The sequence below is a fragment of the Glossina fuscipes genome, unplaced genomic scaffold (genome assembly GCF_014805625.2).
Source record: "Glossina fuscipes isolate IAEA_lab_2018 unplaced genomic scaffold, Yale_Gfus_2 0, whole genome shotgun sequence".
Classification (NCBI taxonomy): domain Eukaryota; kingdom Metazoa; phylum Arthropoda; class Insecta; order Diptera; family Glossinidae; genus Glossina; species Glossina fuscipes.
The window spans coordinates 44231327-44249752 of NW_023998414.1; the positions used below are offsets into that span (position 1 = coordinate 44231327).

The window sequence follows — 18426 nt, forward strand, 5'->3', positions numbered from 1 at the left end:
TAAAATATCACTTATTCGTGAAAGACCTTGCACCACAATTCATACGAAGGTTAAAGCAAACCCTAATATAATAAATAACCACCATAAAACAGACTTACTGAATTGACTTATCTGAAAAGGTCCTTATTTTACGCTAATGAGATCCAGTCCTAAAGGGTTGAAATTTTTTCCTCCATAAAAAATTGTTTTTATGCATAATATAGTGTTGGGGATACATGAGCATTTTACTGCGATGAACCCTCGACCTTCCAATTGAATTGCATTTTTCTAACAAGTTTTAAAGTCTTCCTTAATTAAAGAAAAAACAGGAAGAAGAAAATTCGAACAAAATTCGAGCAGGCTTTTTCGCCAAATCAAAACATTTCCAGCAATGGCTATTCGTGTAAACTATAAACTCTTTAGGTTTGCCCTAATATCGGAACGCAATGTGTTTCTACTTTTGTCCTTTCTTGAGATGATTTCACATTTCCGCCGTAACACACAGAGTTCAGAGTAATTTCTCTTAAAGCATTTCTTGGCCTTATTATCTCTTCAAATCGAAAACATCATATTAACTGCGAGCGAAAGAAGTGAAAAGGAAAATTTTTATGAAATTTATAGAACAGGAGAAGGTTACCCATATCATGTGATGATGCGAAGTACGGCTGATTGATTTAAGAATGTCCCCATGTCCACTGGAATTTCTGATGACTTTCTTTTTGTACTCTACTCTTTCAAGTTATATTCGGTATAGTAATCAGCAGCAATAGTACTCAATAACAATTTAATCGTATTAATTTTATAAAAATATATTATTTATAAATCTGTATTTTATCTGATTTCATGGAAAAATCCATGTTATCAACGAAGATAAGCTGAACGATTTTTTGTAGCATTAAAAATTTTTTCCAAAGTCTATCTTCACTTTGATAAAAACATATGACATCGCTTCAAATACCTAATAGTTATGTGGTCGGAAAAATCGTCGGATTTGATCGGTATAAAGCAGCATAAAACAGCAAAAAAATTGTTTTGTTGTTTTTCTTATAAATATATTTATATCCTCGTAAATGTATGCTTCAGCTACTTAAAGGGTTATGAATGAATGAATCAATTTCGCAAAAATTCTGTTCCCTTATATATTTAACCTTCATTATAGCAAAGTGTTCAGCAGCCGTGACCTTGACTATTTGTGTATGGCAGCAGTGATGGCAGCAGTAGCAGCAGTAGTAACAACAAATTCACTCTTGATATGACTTTTATATCCTCGACACAAACAAATAAAGAAATAAGTATAAATAAATAAGAAATCCGCGCCGCGAGGAAGACGCCAAAAAGACTTAAAAAATAAAAACATAAAAAAAAAATGAAGAAATGAAGGGAACAAGAGCGGAAGACCGAAATAACATGATAAAGATGTTCCAAGGTGAATTTAATGCAATTTCAGTTTCGGTTCAAATCGGAAAATATCAAATGTAAGCAAAGATTTGAAAGACGCAAAAAAGAAAAACAGCGCTGCCAATACAATTGCGAGACGCAATATAAATCAAAATATTTGGGATATTACTCAAGTTTACCCACACAGACACACACTCTCTAGTCAGATAAATATCAATTTATTTATTGTACATACGTATGGCAAAAGATAATATCGGTTTCCAGTTTATGCTGATAATAATTCCTTCGCGATGGATGATTTTTTTTTTTTTGTGATTACAATGGGTAGTTTACCGTTATATTTATTGGTTTATTAAATTCACGAACACACACACGCATGCACAACTATGCTACGAGACTTTTCACCTAATGTTTTAAAAAGACAAAAAGAAGAGTGGAAAACCTAAGACGAACCAACTTAAACAATATAATTTTCTCATTTATCATTTATCAACCATAATATTATTTATAAATGTCTGTAGCCTGATTCGTTACAGCCAACATTAACAGAACGATGTAAACAAAGAAAAGAAAAAGCATTTATTTAATGTTTTGCTTTTTCGAAGAATAAAACGAATCCATCAATTAATTTTTATTTAAATGGAGGCACCCAATGCAGCACAGGTATGGGACAAAATCTATCGCCTGAAATATATACGCAAATTTACAAATTAACATCTAGAGAAGAAAAGTATATTCTCTGGATATCTCTGTCAGTGAGGTTCAAACTTGGCCCATTTCATTTCTATATCAAATTACTACGTGGATGGTAATATTTGAAAAAATCGATCTCTTTATCATGTGAAGCCTTTATATGAAATGGAATATAAAAAAAGGCTCACATGATCCAAATATGCTGCCGTTGATTTTGACATAAAGCTACTATTGTAGATCAATTCAAACTGCGAAATGCTATAATTTGGATTATGTTTCCATATAAAAACTTATAGGAAGATGCTTAAAACTTCAGCCCGTCCTATCCAAATTTTCCAAATTAATTTTTTATGCCGAAACACTATTGCTTCTTAAATTTTTTGATTATGATCACAATATGCAAGAAGTATTTTCTTGAAAATTATAAGTATCACGTTGTTGCCACAAATCAGAATTTTCTAAAATTTTTCATAGGTTACGCATTTCATTTATTTTAATCGAATCACCAATAGTCTCGCTTTTAGCATTTAGCAAACCACGTTTTTAATTCCCACCAACGAAGAATGGCAGCACTTCCATGCTGTCAAAAACTATGAAACCCCCACAAGGAAGCTTCAGAGACCTTATAAGATATACATATATTTTCGTGCAACATAAAAATAGGAATCAATTTAAGCATATCCGTCTGGCTGTGTGCATAATGTCTAAAGTAAGACTTCTTCTGGTAGAAGAGATTAAGACATCGGTTTCGAATTTGCAAGAACGAAAATTAGCCATTTTGATCAAAAGAAGAGTCCTACAGTGCAACATAGACTGAGAACATCTCTGTTTTTCAAAGAGAATAAAAATTGGTTTTTTGCTCATTACTCATAAACTATAACAGAGAAATGTACAAAAATTTGAATGCATATTCTATGAGCTATACATGTGTAGCATTTATGTATAAAAACGGAAAAAGTTGACTACGTCTACCCAATGCTGTAGTGTGTCAAAATTAAATTATTTTTTTAATACCTTTGTGACCCGCATAAACACACCCCGTAAGGTGTAGAAATTCATGGCCAGTTTAATATCATGAATGCATCTAGACATGTCCGCTCGTTCGTCTGTCCGTCCGTCTATTTGCGTAACTTAGTAAACAGTGTAGTATTTGTGGTGAACATTCTCCCGTTAGCAAAAATGAAATTTGCAAAAGAATTTTCAAAGGACTCGCCTCCAACGTTCACATGCCTCTATGAAAAAAACTTTTATTTTGAAAGTAGAAGAAAACAACTGCGCCCGCTTGATGTTGTAGAGCATGAGAACTTTGTTTTTTTACTTCTTTTGCTTTTTTTTGGGATAAACGGTGATGGGTATAAAGGATTCCCGGTCCCGACTGAATTCAATTTTCTTACATGTGCTTTTTCAATTCGGCGACTGTGCGTACCTTCCCCTCGCTGCTATAGCTTTCTTACCACATCTGCTTTTATTTTTTACTTCTCTACCTTTCTCCGAATTTTTGCAGCACCGTTTCATCCGGCACGGAAAATAAAACATCGTGCTTATATACAGTATAATGACCATTATACATAATGAGCCATAATTTATGTGCCGAAGCGTATGAGAAAATTATGAAATAAATTTTGTACGCTCTACTTAAACTGATGAAAATGAAAATAAAAAAAAAACGGAAAACGCTGGAAAAAATTTGCCAACCAAATTATAGCTACAGTTAGCAGAAAGGCAGAATAAAGGAGGAAAATGAAAAACACAAATTAAGAGCAAACGTAAATAAATTGAACCAAATAAAGAAAGTTAAATTTACCTTGGGCCACGAGTTTCATGGCTACAAATCCGCACCGCTCACCGCGAAGCAATCTGTTGAAGTTTCAATGTATTTTCTTAATTATTGACCTGGCAAGCTATTGGTCAATTGAAAGGTTTACACTTACACACGCTTAAGGTGATTTAACGTTTAAGAACATTTGCGCTAAATTTCAGATCAATATCTGAATATGTGCATAAAAGTTGTGAGTCAATATTACTTACCTACCTGCGAACATAGTTAACGCCCATCTTCAAATCTGATCTCTGCTGGTTAATTAAATGAAGTACATTTTGTTAGATTTTTAACATCTATCTACATATACAGTTCAGCTGCAATGGACTAAAGAATTTTATCTCTCTTTTATGTGTGATAGAAAACTATCACACTTTTCTTTATAAGTCAAAATTTTGTGTAAATTTGACAGCAAGTTGTAACCACATAAAACTCTTAAAATTTCACATTTTTTTAAATCCTTTCTTCAAGCGCAAAGCACATTCTTCAACTAATAGAAAACATTTGGTTTTTCTATATCAAATACAAAGCAAGCACGATCTCGATGTAACTGGATTGTATCTATTGCAGAAGCACCACGGTCCAATGGGTGAATTTCCAAAATTGTAAAAATTATAATTTCGAAAAATACAGTTGAAATCATACACTTTTATACATATAATTTCTTTATTGTGCTTACGCAAAAAAAAATCTTCTTTCCTTTCAAAACCCACTTAAACCCTTAAACGAGAAGGAACCCAAAAAATGTGTATGGAAAACCCAAAATGTATCTTTGAAAGACATTTAAAGTTGCGAAGAGTTACTGTCTATGACATTTTAAACGTCTCCTGTTAAAAACGGTGAATATATGTTTTGTCCCAAAAAAAATGATGATATGATTTCTTCTTAACATAGCAGCCTCATTTTAAAACCGTCACCCATCCATCCATTTTCGCACCTCTTCAACTTTGCGGTCCCGCGTGGCAACCAAGCCACGTTGCACCTATCTTAACCGAGCGATAATCAGGAGGCGACATGTCTGCTGAGTACGCTTGGTGTGGCAGAACTTCCCATTCGAATTGCAACAGTGTATCCGGAACAACGCTTGCAATAAGTGGGCAAAAATTGACATTTTCAATCGGTTCGTGTCGTCGCTTTTAAATCGGTGAACGCAAAACCAGCAGTTGGGATATTATAGAGTAGCAACTCCATAAGCCTCTAAACGCATTTGGTGGGCTTCGGCAGCAGATTTGTGCAAATACACTACAAAAATGATTACCTTGGGAGAAGAAGAATTTTGAGTGCTCGATGATTAGCGTCAGGTTACGCTGAATAAATCAATATAATTAAATGGAAAACTATTATTTTATATAGATGATGGTCAAGACCATCAAATTCAACCGTTATTAACACTGCTATTTCCCATTTCTTTATCATTTGCACCTGTAGAAGTCGCTGATCAAAATTTTTGCAAACACCTAATAAAACTTTGTTTGCATCGAATACACCTCAAAAAAAAAAAAAACAAACGAAAACAATGTTTTTATTACTTCTTTCATCTTTTTTAATGTTTCTTTTTTATTAAAAAATAACAGAAGGACTCATTTTAATTTCATTACGAAGACCTTGCAGTTAAAAGATATGAAACGAAATCCTTAACTTTCGAATTATGTTTTTGTAAACGATCTGAATTATGCATAAGCTTCAGTATAAGAAGAGCGTGAAACTTCACTTTCAAAGATGAAATGAGAGTCGAGTACTCTTTCATCCTTTATATCAACGCACTGATAGCTTATCATAGTTAAAAAACAATTAATTAATTAACATAAAGCAGGAAAAACCCAAAGTACTCTATATTTAAACAAATAAAAATTTTGATCCTCCCAGTTCCCAGTTTTGTCAAATTTCAAATCAAATTGCTTTCGGATGCCCAAAAGTGACTTTTTGTTTTCTTCTCCATATTATAGCTGTTACGAATTGACTCGTGGGCAAGTGACGTCGGTTTACAAATATGATGAACTCATTTTTAAGCGTACAAGACGAGACGAGTAAAAAAGAAGCCGGAAGTCCAAGGTGTATCTTGGTGTTGTCTACTTCATCCACCCCCTATTCTTTAATGTCGGTACTGAAGTCATGGCAAGTAAGCGATTTACATTCCTACGCCCACCACGTTAACCAATACTTGCAGCTAGTACACTAAACTTCTACGTGGCCAATGTCGATGACACTTTCAACCAGCTTTCATCATCTATGGACCGTAAACAAATGTGTTTATGTAGATACTTTTCAAGAAAGATTGCCACGAATGTATGAATAAATTCAGCATACACTTGTATTCTAGAGATGGACATAAAAATGGTAATAGACATTAAACTAGCGAATAATTAACTTTAATAATATTACAGTAATCAGAACAAAAACTCAAGGTAATCAATATATATGTATGAAATGTTGACCTAACAAATCTATTCTCCCTCAGAAACGAAAAAAGCATGCAGCTCGTAAAGCTCTACGTTATTCATAAGTTTACCACATTGTTGCAATGGAATCCCTGAAAACACTGAACTCATTTGCTTACTTACCATCCTTGTATTCATATAAAAACGTACGTAAAGTTTTTAAAGCCACTTTCATACTTTCATATATAGATAATCATAAATGTATGTATGTGTTTATGACAATCGCACAGGCCCAGCGACCTAGTTTGTGCATAAATATTAATACAAAATGGAAAAAAAAAATAATAATAAAAATAATCAAAAACGGAAAAAAGTGAAAAACTTATTGGAACAACGAACCATAACGTACTTTTGATTTTCTTTTTTTCTTTTTTTTTTTGTTAATGCTACAGTTAGTTGTGCCGAAAGCATTTTATACAACTTTAAGTACAGAGAACTTTCGGTTTCACATAAATATTGAGTTATGATAACGCAATTTCATTTCAACATCCTTCAAGAGCAACATGTTCGCATAATAAAAAAATGTATTTAACTTACTTAGGCATTGTACGATACATTACAATAAAAGCAAAGAACGGAAGGAGATGAATGAGCACAAAAACATAAACAGTTTACCTGTTGGAAGTACACTTTGGAGTTTCGAAAAAGTACTCTTTATCTCGTAAGTGATTGAACCACAGACGCAAGAAATGGAGAAACGCAATTGCGGAGAAACGAGCCATAATAGTAACGCGCATGCTCTGGAAGAAGCAACAGTGTCAACCGAATACTTTTGCTTGTATATATTTATGTGCAAAAATTTTGACAGGTGAGTTTTATATATAGCATATATATATATGTACGAAATGTATAGAATATATATATGCATGTATATATTAAAAATTTAAGCATTAATTATTAATAATAACGTAATATAACCCCATTGACAAAATTAGTATTAAAAAGCAAAATGAAATCGAAGTAAATTTTCTGAATACCTTGTTTATAATGTAATATAATTCTTTAGATGCAATACCCAGGTAAAAGTGGATCGCATCTTTTTCGGCTGTAAAAAAAAGTGTCCAATGTTTTGTTTACCTTTTACAAATGGTTTTCAATCAATTCTGCAATGGAAGAATAAATTCTTTCACATAATTTCATTCGGCTAAACTGTAATTTTTTCTTATTCTCAATTTGTTTACCATTGTATCGTCCATTAAAGCATTCGTTTGGAAGCGAAAATCATATATGATAAGTATAAATATGCAAACAGAACATGCTCATGCCTGTTAAATAACACAACGTAATGATACCGTAAGCTATTGCTTTAACAACGTTTACGAGAAGCCGAAGTTAGCCGAAAATTAACGTAACGAACCGAACTTAGCCAAGCATATCCGAAGCAAAGCAAAATGAATAGAATATTATTAAGCTAATAACTAATTGGTAAATATCTGATTCCCAACAATAATAAACTCTTTGGCCCCCTCCCCCCTTCTCCTTAACGTCATCTATAAATCAATTAATTAAATTGATGTGGAAATTTCGGATCGCAACTCAATAATCCACAAGTGTAGCCGACTGGATAATAATCGTAAGTGCCAAGTGTGTCCTTCGCAGGTTAAAATCTTTGCGCGATAAAGTTTATTTTGGTCGTAACACTAATGAGTGATCAATCGGTGAAGGCATAACAAACCCTTCTAGCATGCGACCAGCTCCCCATTTCTTTCGTTTTCTCCTTGACTTCTCTCCTACCGTTACCGCATTACACGAATAGCCAACGTCCCCTATTCGTGATTGGTTATATTAAATAATAATAATAATAATAATAATAATAATAATAATAATAATAATAATATTCGGCAGTGGCCGAATCTCGCATATCCATCGCTATGCTTTTCTCATTCTATTCTCCAAGTTATTTTATTTGATACTCATTTCGGTGGTATTATTAAGCAAAAATTAAACCACCAGAACGCGGCATCTACCATATTCATTTTAGAATGAACCCATTTTTAGGCAGATAATATATCTTCATTTGAGGAATTTTGAAAATAGTTTTAAACAATCTGACTTGTTTGCGTTATAAGCAATAAGCATAAAACCTCAAAAAAGTAAAAAAGATTAAATTTAATCACTTTTAACTTTATGTGTGAACTTTTCCATTTTTGTACGTAAAGAGGAGATGTGAACAATTTCAGGCTTTTTCTAACTTGAATAATTTCGAAATAATAAGCAAAAATCCACATTTTTTTTTAAGAAAAATGGAGTTGCATTTAGTTTACGCTCCACTGCGGGCTTCTGGTCTAACCAATTTGGCATATTTTCTACCATATTTAAAGTCGATATCTTCATTTTTGCGATCACAAAAGTGCCAACAACAAATACCACACAAATTGAGAGACGGACAGACATGGCTTGACCAATTCAGAATTTCACACTAATCAAGAATATATATACTTAATAGGGTCTCTGAAACTTCCTTTTGCGTGCTACATACATTGTCAAAGAGAACACAATGAGTATACCCGCATCCTTGAGGACCCATGGTGGGTGTCAAAAGAAAAGAAAACTATAGGTCCTACAAATTAGTTCTTTCTCATCTTTGTAATTAATTTGTATGTAAATAGTTCTCTTGAAAATTGTAAGCAAGGAAAAAAATTGTATTCGACTTTGTACACACCACCGTTCCTACACCAGTTGTAGTACAGGGTGTATTAAATTAGTGCGGACGCACGCAACATCCAGAGAGAGTTAAGATGGATCCACCTTTTACTATACCGATCGATTCCGAATCATAACCTGAATTTATCTTAGCCTGTCTGTCCGTTTGTCCTTCTCATGTCTGTCCATGTAAATTTCTGTTCAAACTACAGGTCGCAATTCTTGAGGTATTTTGATAAAGTTTGGTACAGCGACGTGTTTTGACCTAACAACGAACGCTAATGAAAATGATCCAAATCGGTCAACTTTTTCGACCGCTCGTCCTTTTCTGAAAGACCATTATATGCAAAAAAGTTGAAATTTTTAAAATTTCTCGGCAAAGTGACTAAGTAGTAATATTGCGGCATTCTAAATTGGTATGAAAAGTTGGGACGGTCTGGGGCGATTTTTGAACACCCTCTCATATAACCAAAACTGAAGTTCATACGACGAAAAGATATAATTTTAAATGCATCATGATAAAAATTACAACATAATAGTAGTAATTTAACATAAAATAATTAACTGCACCAAATTTGGAAAGTGGTCAAGCATTTACAAATGTGGATGTGTATGTGCAGATGCGAGGTATATTTGTCAGTTCTGTGCTATTGAAATTGTAAATGGTAGCTTCCACAAAGCCCAGTCCGCGCAGCAAAAAGTTCAGCACTTTTATGTTACCTTAGTAGGTCCTTCAGTTGGTGGGCAGTGGTATAGGTGCGTCCTCTTTAAAGTTGTGAAAAGTAAAGTGTTTTGCAAAACTTGGCATAAAGGTAAAGGGCAAAGATGAAATGTACTTCTTCAGAAGTAAATAAAATATGAATTAATAATAATACTAAATAGGTCGAGTATATCATTATAGCCGAGAAGGAAGATGGCTAGGTCATCAGCTTCGAAATCAGGAAAAAACGTACAAAATTGATTGCTGTATTTCTGAGTCAGTTACATAACTTTGCCACGAGCTCTTTAAGCCCAAAAAAAAAAACTATAGAGAGGCGCCGAGCAGCTAAAAATCCTTCTCCTGCTTCTGATAATCGCATTATAATTTTAGCAAAGCGAGATTCCTTCAAGTCGTCTAGACCAATTTCCAACAAGATTGGGAATGTTGTATCACCCTGAACTTCCCTTGCTCAGGAAAGTTAATTTGGAGAAGAGGAAAAACATTGCTGTAGCCCATAAAAATTGTTGCAAGCCAGAAGACGAAGAAAAGTGGAGAAATATGCGTGGACATGACGGAACAAAAATAAATTTCTCTAGAAATGTTGCGGGAAACAGTGTACTTCGATCAAAAGGCAAAAACTTACACATTAGATTTAGTAAAACACCTATGAAGTATGGCGGAGGAAATATAAATGCTATAGGGCTGTTTTTCATCGTACGATATCGATCTGGAACATCTCAAAGAAAAGACTATGGAGAGATTTACATACAGAAACTTTTTAGAAACTGCAATGCTGCTGTATGTCACTGCTGGGCAAATTTTAAAGATAATGATCCAAAACCTTGATTCAATTTAGTGCAAGCATGGATCCATATCTTGGATGTCATTGAATAGTCAGGTCCCTCTGTCGGCCTAAATCCTGTAAAGAATGCATGAGAAGGACTAAAGCGTTATGTTTCTTGTAGCAATAGAAAAGAACTGTGGAAAAATATTCGAAAAACTGTGAAAGAGTATTCCAATAGAGATCAGCGATAGTTAATTGCATCTATATCAACAAAAATCGAGGCTGCCCGAATGAAAACGCTAGGGAATTGATTTCTATAAAAGTAATTACTTTTTTTGAGTACAATAATTTGCGTTCTTTTTAAGTTTTCATATATGCACCTATATTATTGTCTTCCTGGTAAAATACGATACTTTTGAAATGAAGTTCTTTCAAGTTTTTGTTTATACTTAACATGATTCCAAAAACATTTTAAACAAAACAGAGTTGTTCTAAGTTTACATGGTACTGTAGAATCTAATGAGACGAACCTGAGGAATATTGGAAAGACAATATCAATGAATGATATATATGAACAAAAGCTGCCTATTTATGTGAGGAGCTTATAAGGCATTGCAGCATTGCAGCATTGCAGCATTTAATAAAGCGAAAGAGAAGCACTCGAATTCGAAGGCATCTTCCTACATATGTCACGCTAAATTTAATAAAAACGGAAGGCAAGGCTGATTAACATAGAAAACAACAACAAAACAGGAGAAGTAGTCCTTCTAATATAGAGAGAACTAGATAGTAAACATTAAGTAAGTAATTATTTAGTCCCGTCTGACTTCATACCAGTTCGACATTGTCTCATTCAAATAATATTTTCTTCATCTAGTAAATCATTCTCTTTGCTGGCTGGATGGTTATCAAGCAATCAATTCTCATTAAAGTAAAGGAGTTGACGCATAACAAATATTAGATCTCCCTCCCCGTAAACTTTTATTTCTAGAATGCCTTTAAAATCAATAAGGTTCAAATGATAAAATGTTTATTAAAATATAATAAAAATAACAATATCAGAGAACGCCTGCTGTGAATGAGAGTACATGAAAGACGATCCAAGGAAGGTAAATAAAGGAAAATGATGGCAATGACATTTATTGCATAGTTCTAAATTAGTTGAATTGAAATTTCAGTAAAACGCTCAAATTTATACTGAAAATTGTTTGAAAAGATTTAAAGCTGAAGGGAATTACTGCCGAACTTGTTAGGGCAATAGGCTGTTTAAGATTAACTACAGGATCTAGGTTATGGGTGTTGTCTACGGTTGAGTAGTAATTCGACCATATAGCAAATGTTAACAAATCCATTTGCGGCCTCGATAGATTCAAAGTTATACGTTTTGTTTTAGAACTGAAAGTAAACATTTTTGGTAAATATTTCAAAAATATATTCAACACTGATTCACTTGGGATTATTCAAATTACCTCTCCACATCCTGCCACGTAAAGTCGACGTTTGGCTTTAGCGGCATAATATTGGCGTTAAGAGTACTAGGCATGATTAGACTACGTTTGGCTTTAATAAAATCTCCGCTGATTTGCAATTTGCTGAAATAATATTTATTACCAACCGCTACGCTTTCAGGGAAGATGTAGCCACAAGTGTATAAATCAGAACCAGTGCAAGCTATCACAGCACAAAGACTTTGATTACTGCTGCTCACACGCTGAAACGTGGTCTCGGTGCCGCTGTACGCAGCTAAACGAAACCGGTAGGCTTGATGACTAGGAGAGTCGCCAATTTTTTGACGCTCTATTTGAAAATTGCAACAAAAACTTCTATGGCACAATATCTCATTGACTGTAGTGAAGTTATCCTCTAACAGCTTTGTAGTAAATACATCAACATTATAGTCTCTTTGCAGATCTAATTTAGTAAAGCGTGGGGTTACAAGCTGAGGCATGAATACAGGTTCAATTGTTGTAGGCATTTGATAGCTCGAACGATGTTCAGATTTAGGCACTTTGGCAAGCAGCAATTTTGTTGTAGGTTCTTGGAATATCGCAGCGGATAAACGGCCCAAACGTCCAGCATAAATGCCTGAACCCGTATTTTGTTGCGACGGATAACTGGCATCGGCCGCCAACAGGTTCACGTCATTAGCGAAAGCCCAACCTTCTTGATTTTGTACAGCTTTTGAAGAGAAAATTAAATTTTTTATTAAAACTTTAAAGTTTAAAAAAATCAATAAATAAATAAATAATAATAATAATCAGAACTGCACCACGCACTGGGCCTCTCTCTCTCTACATACCCGTTAGAAATGGTAGCTCGGAAAACCAATGCGTAGGATATATAATATCAGTTACATTTTTTTCCTTAACCAATTGCTCAGCCGGTTCGTAGTATAACATATCGAAACATATAAAATGACCGAAAGTCACGCCAAAGTCCGTAGTAAATGTAGCCAATTTAGGCTTCTCCAAAATATCGGTGCTATACCATTCATAGCGAAATAAATGGGATTTACGATAACGCGATATAACGCGACCTTGACGATCCAACACAACATTAGTGTTGAAAGTGTTGAAACCACTTGGATGACATTTCCTTTGATTTGCAAAGGGTAAACAAAATTCCTTTTCCAACATATTTACGACAAGATACAATTGGCGACTGCGAGCCGCACATGAAAGCTCCGTTAAAAACCAATCATAATTAGTTACCTCGCAGGGGACAATGCCCTCGTTTGGATCTGGTATGTAGGTTTTCATATCCATATTGTTTAGAACATATTCAGGAAATACTAAAATGTCCAAGTCCTTTGTCGCTTCCGATTCAATAATCGCTTTAATACGTTTCAAGTTGTCAATGACCAAATCTTTCGGCAGACCCACTCTCGCGGGAACAAACTCAACAACACCTGCATTATAAGTAGGATCACTAGGTAGAGATACCTGTGAGATAAAGTTGCATGTTAAATGATGTGACAATAAAGTAAGGATCAGTCGTTTATATGCTTTACCTCCTGGCTACGGCCGATGCATAGAATTAATACAAATCCTAATAGAATTTTTACTCCTTCTGCTTTCAGAGCCATAATGACTATGAGTGCTATTTCATCTTTTAAACTAAATTTATAATGCATTCATATTCATGTAAAAGCAAATCATCATCAAACTAGCGAACAGCATCTACATGTATCTGTTATCTAAATGAATTTATTATTAGTTTGAATTATTGCGCCTTAATACCACCACTTGAGTTATCTACCTTGGCAAATGTTAAACATTTACCGTTTTGTATAAATAACTTGCATTAAAACTTGGAAGACTAGTAATAATAAATGTACGAATTTATTTTAAATATCTATATAGCACAAGATTTATTCACATCATTTCAGCCTCGAGACTAACTGATTAAAAGAATAATTAATATCAAGGAAAAACTTCGTGGCGTTCTTTTGAATGGTAGTAACTTAACCTAAATAGTGGGGTCATACGAAAAAATAGCAAACGAGGATGAATGAAATTGCAAAAAATGGTGAAGAAGCTAATATTGACACCATGTAAGAAAAGGCATGGCCAACCAATTAATTGTCATCGCGACGCTTCGACGTAAGATTACGCCCGCAAATTGATGGATGATCCCTTTCATCTTTCATCCAAATAATAACATGTTTAATTACAATCTTGGCAAATGTTATTACAGACACTATGGCCCGCATCTTGCTGCATCCGACTACCACTTCCTTAGGTCTCTACATAATTTCCTCTATGATGTGAAAAAGAGTATAAAAAAGTCTCTAAAAACAACACTACTTAGCATTTGATCTAGAAATCTGAGAATTTTTTAGTGACAAAATAAAGTTTTTACTAGAAAAATTGCATAAAGTTGTCGTTCGAAGTGTCGTACATTTGATTTAATCAAGTTCAATTTGTTTAAATATTGGTGAAAACAAGCCACAAGATTTTTCCTTGCGTAACATACAGGCCTAGAAAATGTCTATGCTAACTTTCAGATTAATACTATATACATTATATAGCCCATAATTCCTAAATTATTAAAAAATCGATTTCGCGTTGTTCTTTTTTCGAAATTATTTCACGTAATTCCTTATCAATGTAGACCTTTGATGTTCACATTTTAGGTTGATTTGTAGAAGTTAGTCGTAAGTACACAAAATACCAATAGTTTTGCAAAATCTGACTGAAAAGAAATAGTCCGACGGAGGCAGGTAGTTAAATTGGCACGCACTATTGTGATTTTTTTGTAAAAAGAAGAAGAAAAGTTATAATAAAAAAAGTATAACTTTGAGTTACTTGAGGCCACTATTTTTCTCATCTTTCATACAAAATATAAGCTACATGCGAGATGAACAACTAAGCTGTCTGATGTTTGGCTATCCATAAAAGGACTGATATTTGGAATGGAAACACCATTCGAACAAACAATACGTCATCTTTTGAAACCCATGTTAATCGGAAGTAGTAATGTCTGCTGATAATAGCGGCAATGAAAGGGAAGGAAGCAACATTCCAAGTTAGAACTGCAAACTGCGGAGCTTATTGAATAACGAAAATCCACGATATCATGGCGCATTCACTTCTAAGGATTTAGTAGCCTTATCGCTTTGAATTAAGCGCGCAAAGTAAAGGTGGAAAGCTTTTCGTATGGCACAAAGCTACATCTATTCAGAACTCGAAGAAACTATGGTATGTGCACTTTAATGTGATGCCTTATACAGTTGCGTATAGGTTAACGAACGTAAATGTCACGCCCTCGCTTATATTCTTTATTAGAAAAGAGCGGAAGTCACAATATATCTAAAAATTAAATAACACGAACAGGAAGTTAGTGATAAACAAATGACTAGGAGAGCTACATTCTCATGTTGGGATTAAAATTTTTCATAGATATGATAGTAAAACCCACGATAATTATCCTAACCTGAGCGCCCACATAATCAGATTTTATCCATTTTCAAGCGTGATCTGCCTGCATTGCTCATGAACATGCATATGAAGAGACTTCTATATATATATTTGTATATTTATATTATATACGAATTAAGGAAAAGCGTTAGAAACGGTTTAGTATTATTTCCGGTTTAATGATTGCTTACTTCCCTGCTGTTGCAGGCAACAGTTATGAGTTAAATGTGTTACTGAAGATTACCTTTGCCCTATGTGTGTATTTAGCGAACTTGAGGACGTAAAATATACTAAACAGTTAATAAAATTTTGTTTATGTGAATATACACATGTAAAAAATACTAAATTTTGATAACGGAAATATCTAATATTTATGCCTACAATTTTCAACTCGATACACTTCTAATGAAATTTCTTAACTTTCGGGAAAAAAAATAGCAATTAATAATCAGAGCAAATTTTAAAAATGAAAATATTTTAACACAAAAATAAATAAATAAGATTACAAATCTTTTTGGTCATACATATGAAACAATACGTTTTTGTGCTTATGTTTCTAATCAGCACTTCAAATAATTTTTTAAGAAAAAAATAGAATCTACGAGAAAAACGAGAAGAATCCTTTTGACAGGCAAAACAAAAACAAAAAACGTAATTGTTTGTACAACGTAGCTGATACAAGAAGCGCATTAATCTTAATTCCTACAGATGCCTACAGATTGCCCTAGTTTCCATTCTTAAAAAAATTTTGAAGAAAGTGTTATACGCACATCTAGAATGGGTCTCGAATCCAAACATATCTCCAGCAATCTTCAATTTGGTTTTAGACGTTGCAGATCTGCCCAAGACAGCATTGTCACTTTCTGTTCAGCAATAAATTCAGCGTTTGCTAAGAACCAGATTCTTACTGCCTGCTTTCTGCACATAACCTTAGCATTTGATTCTGTCAATGTCAACATTTTAAAGTCTATCCTTCTCTCTTTGAATCTTCCTCTTGTGTAACCTCTTTCTCTATAAGAAAATGGCAATTACCAATGATGCTGTTGTTGTACAAAGGCGTCTTTTTCAAGTGTTCGTCAGGATCTACATTGAGTCCTCTTTGTTTTAATTTATATATTAAAAAAATTTTCAGTTCCCTTCCTGAAAACATCTCAGTCCTGGGCTATGCTAACAACTTTGTCATTTTTAGTTCCAACTCTGATCCAGATTTGCCTAAGCGCAATTTGCAATCTGCCCTCCACAACTCTGGCAACTCTGTCGCGCGGTATAATCGTCTATATTTTGTTTCGGCAATTAATATTTTAATTTTTTTGTTGAATTAAGTGCCTATTCTGCCTTATAGTGTGTGAATTTATAATATACTTTGAGAAGAAAGTGAGTGAATTCAAAGTAAAAGAAATATTTTTTCTTTACGCTTTGATTCAATGGATTTTTGCAAACAAAAATTTTGAGCTCTGATATAAATCTCTCTTTTTTTTGTTTTCTCTCTTTTTCTCCGGTATTCTCGGCCGTGCTGCTGACGCAGTCGCTGACCCGTCTAAAGGCTTAAGATGGTCATGTCCTGACTGTAGGCAGCGGGACATTGATTTTTATAAACTTTTCACGGAGACGCGTTATCGTTTCTCGGAACTGAGTAGAAATCTAGGCTCCTTGTGGGAAAAGTTTGAGCTCATTAAGTCTAGGTTTGATGAGTGTCGTTTTATTGGACACTCATCTTCTACTCGTAGCGTAGCGTGTGGGATGTCACCTCTTGGTTTCTCCATATCTGATTCGTTGGTACAAGTTACCGCTCCCTCTAACTCTAAAATGAACAGTAATGTTTCCGATATTACTGAGTCGGTTGGTAGCAAAATAGTTACAAACAAACCGGCAGGTCCGTCGGTTTTAAGCTACGCTGAAGTGGCAAGGGTATCTCCGCCCAGAGCCGCCACTCACTCTAATCAATCTCCTCTTTTAAAATATTAGTTCCGACTGAAAACAGTGATATGTTGTTAAACAAATCACTGTGTCCAGTAGGATCCTTAATTAAGGAATTTATCCCTCGAGATCGTCCCCGTAATACCAAGGCAATAGTCGCCTTCAAAAAACTAATTGTTTCTTCAGGCCCACTATCTCTCATTTATCAAAATGTTAGGGGCCTAAATTCGAAAATTCGTTCCAATTTTCTAAATTCAGTGTGCACGGAGTTTTTCTGTTTGACCTTTACTGAAACTTGGCTAAAACCCGATCTTCATTCATCGGAACTTTTTCATAATTCTTTCCAAGTCTTTAGATATGATCAAGGGAATCGCATTGGTGGTGGTGTATTAATTGCCATATCTGCGTCAGTCCCGTCCAATTTAATTGAATTTTCCACTTCTCCTGACGTTGAATTTATCGCTATTCGTGCGAATATGCCTGATAAACGTCTATTTTATAACCTACTCCTATATTCCCCCAAATTCTGATATCTCCATTTACAAGAAACACGCTGCCCTCATTTGTAAAGTGGCCAAGCGGTCTAGACCCACCGATTTGGTCGTTGCATTGGGTGACTTCAACTTGCCTCAAGTCACTTGGTGTAACACTGATAATTCTGGCTGTTTAGTTCCTACTTGAACGTCTGATAGGGCTGTTGTGTTCTTTAGTGAATTGTTTGATCATAATTTGGGTCAATATAATCATACCCCTAATTGTAATGGTAGACTGCTTGATTACTGCTTTGCCAATTTTCCCGAGATTAACGTAAATCGTTGTCCACCTTTTAGTTTACCTGAGGATCCTTATCATCCATCAATATGCATTTCCTTTCATCATATGAATGATGGTTTGTTGAAATGCCTTAATGTGCCAAATCAAACTTTTTTAAATAATTATTATGATTTTCATAAAATCAATATTGTATTGCTAAAACATCGTCTTTCACATTTGACGCTTGATTTCTCAACCGGTAGTATTGAAACCTTATTGTCATCGTTCTACAATACATTAAATCTAGCTATTGCTACATCTATTCCGATCAAGCAGTGTCGACCTCGAAGCAGGTGTCCCCCGTGGTTTAATAAGACAACTAA

At 34.3% G+C, this 18426-nt stretch overlaps 1 protein-coding gene across 1 annotated transcript; it reads right to left on the bottom strand.

Moving 5' to 3' along the window:
- Positions 1 to 11467: 11467 nt before the first annotated feature.
- LOC119643984 (vanin-like protein 1) lies at positions 11468 to 13552 on the bottom strand. The gene is made up of 4 exons (XM_038043502.1): positions 13465 to 13552; positions 12754 to 13396; positions 11924 to 12632; positions 11468 to 11849 (listed from the first exon to the last, which is right to left on the bottom strand). Exons 1-4 carry the CDS (start codon positions 13537 to 13539, stop codon positions 11612 to 11614), a joined length of 1665 nt encoding a protein of 554 aa, XP_037899430.1. The 5' UTR covers positions 13540 to 13552; the 3' UTR covers positions 11468 to 11611.
- Positions 13553 to 18426: the final 4874 nt, after the last annotated feature.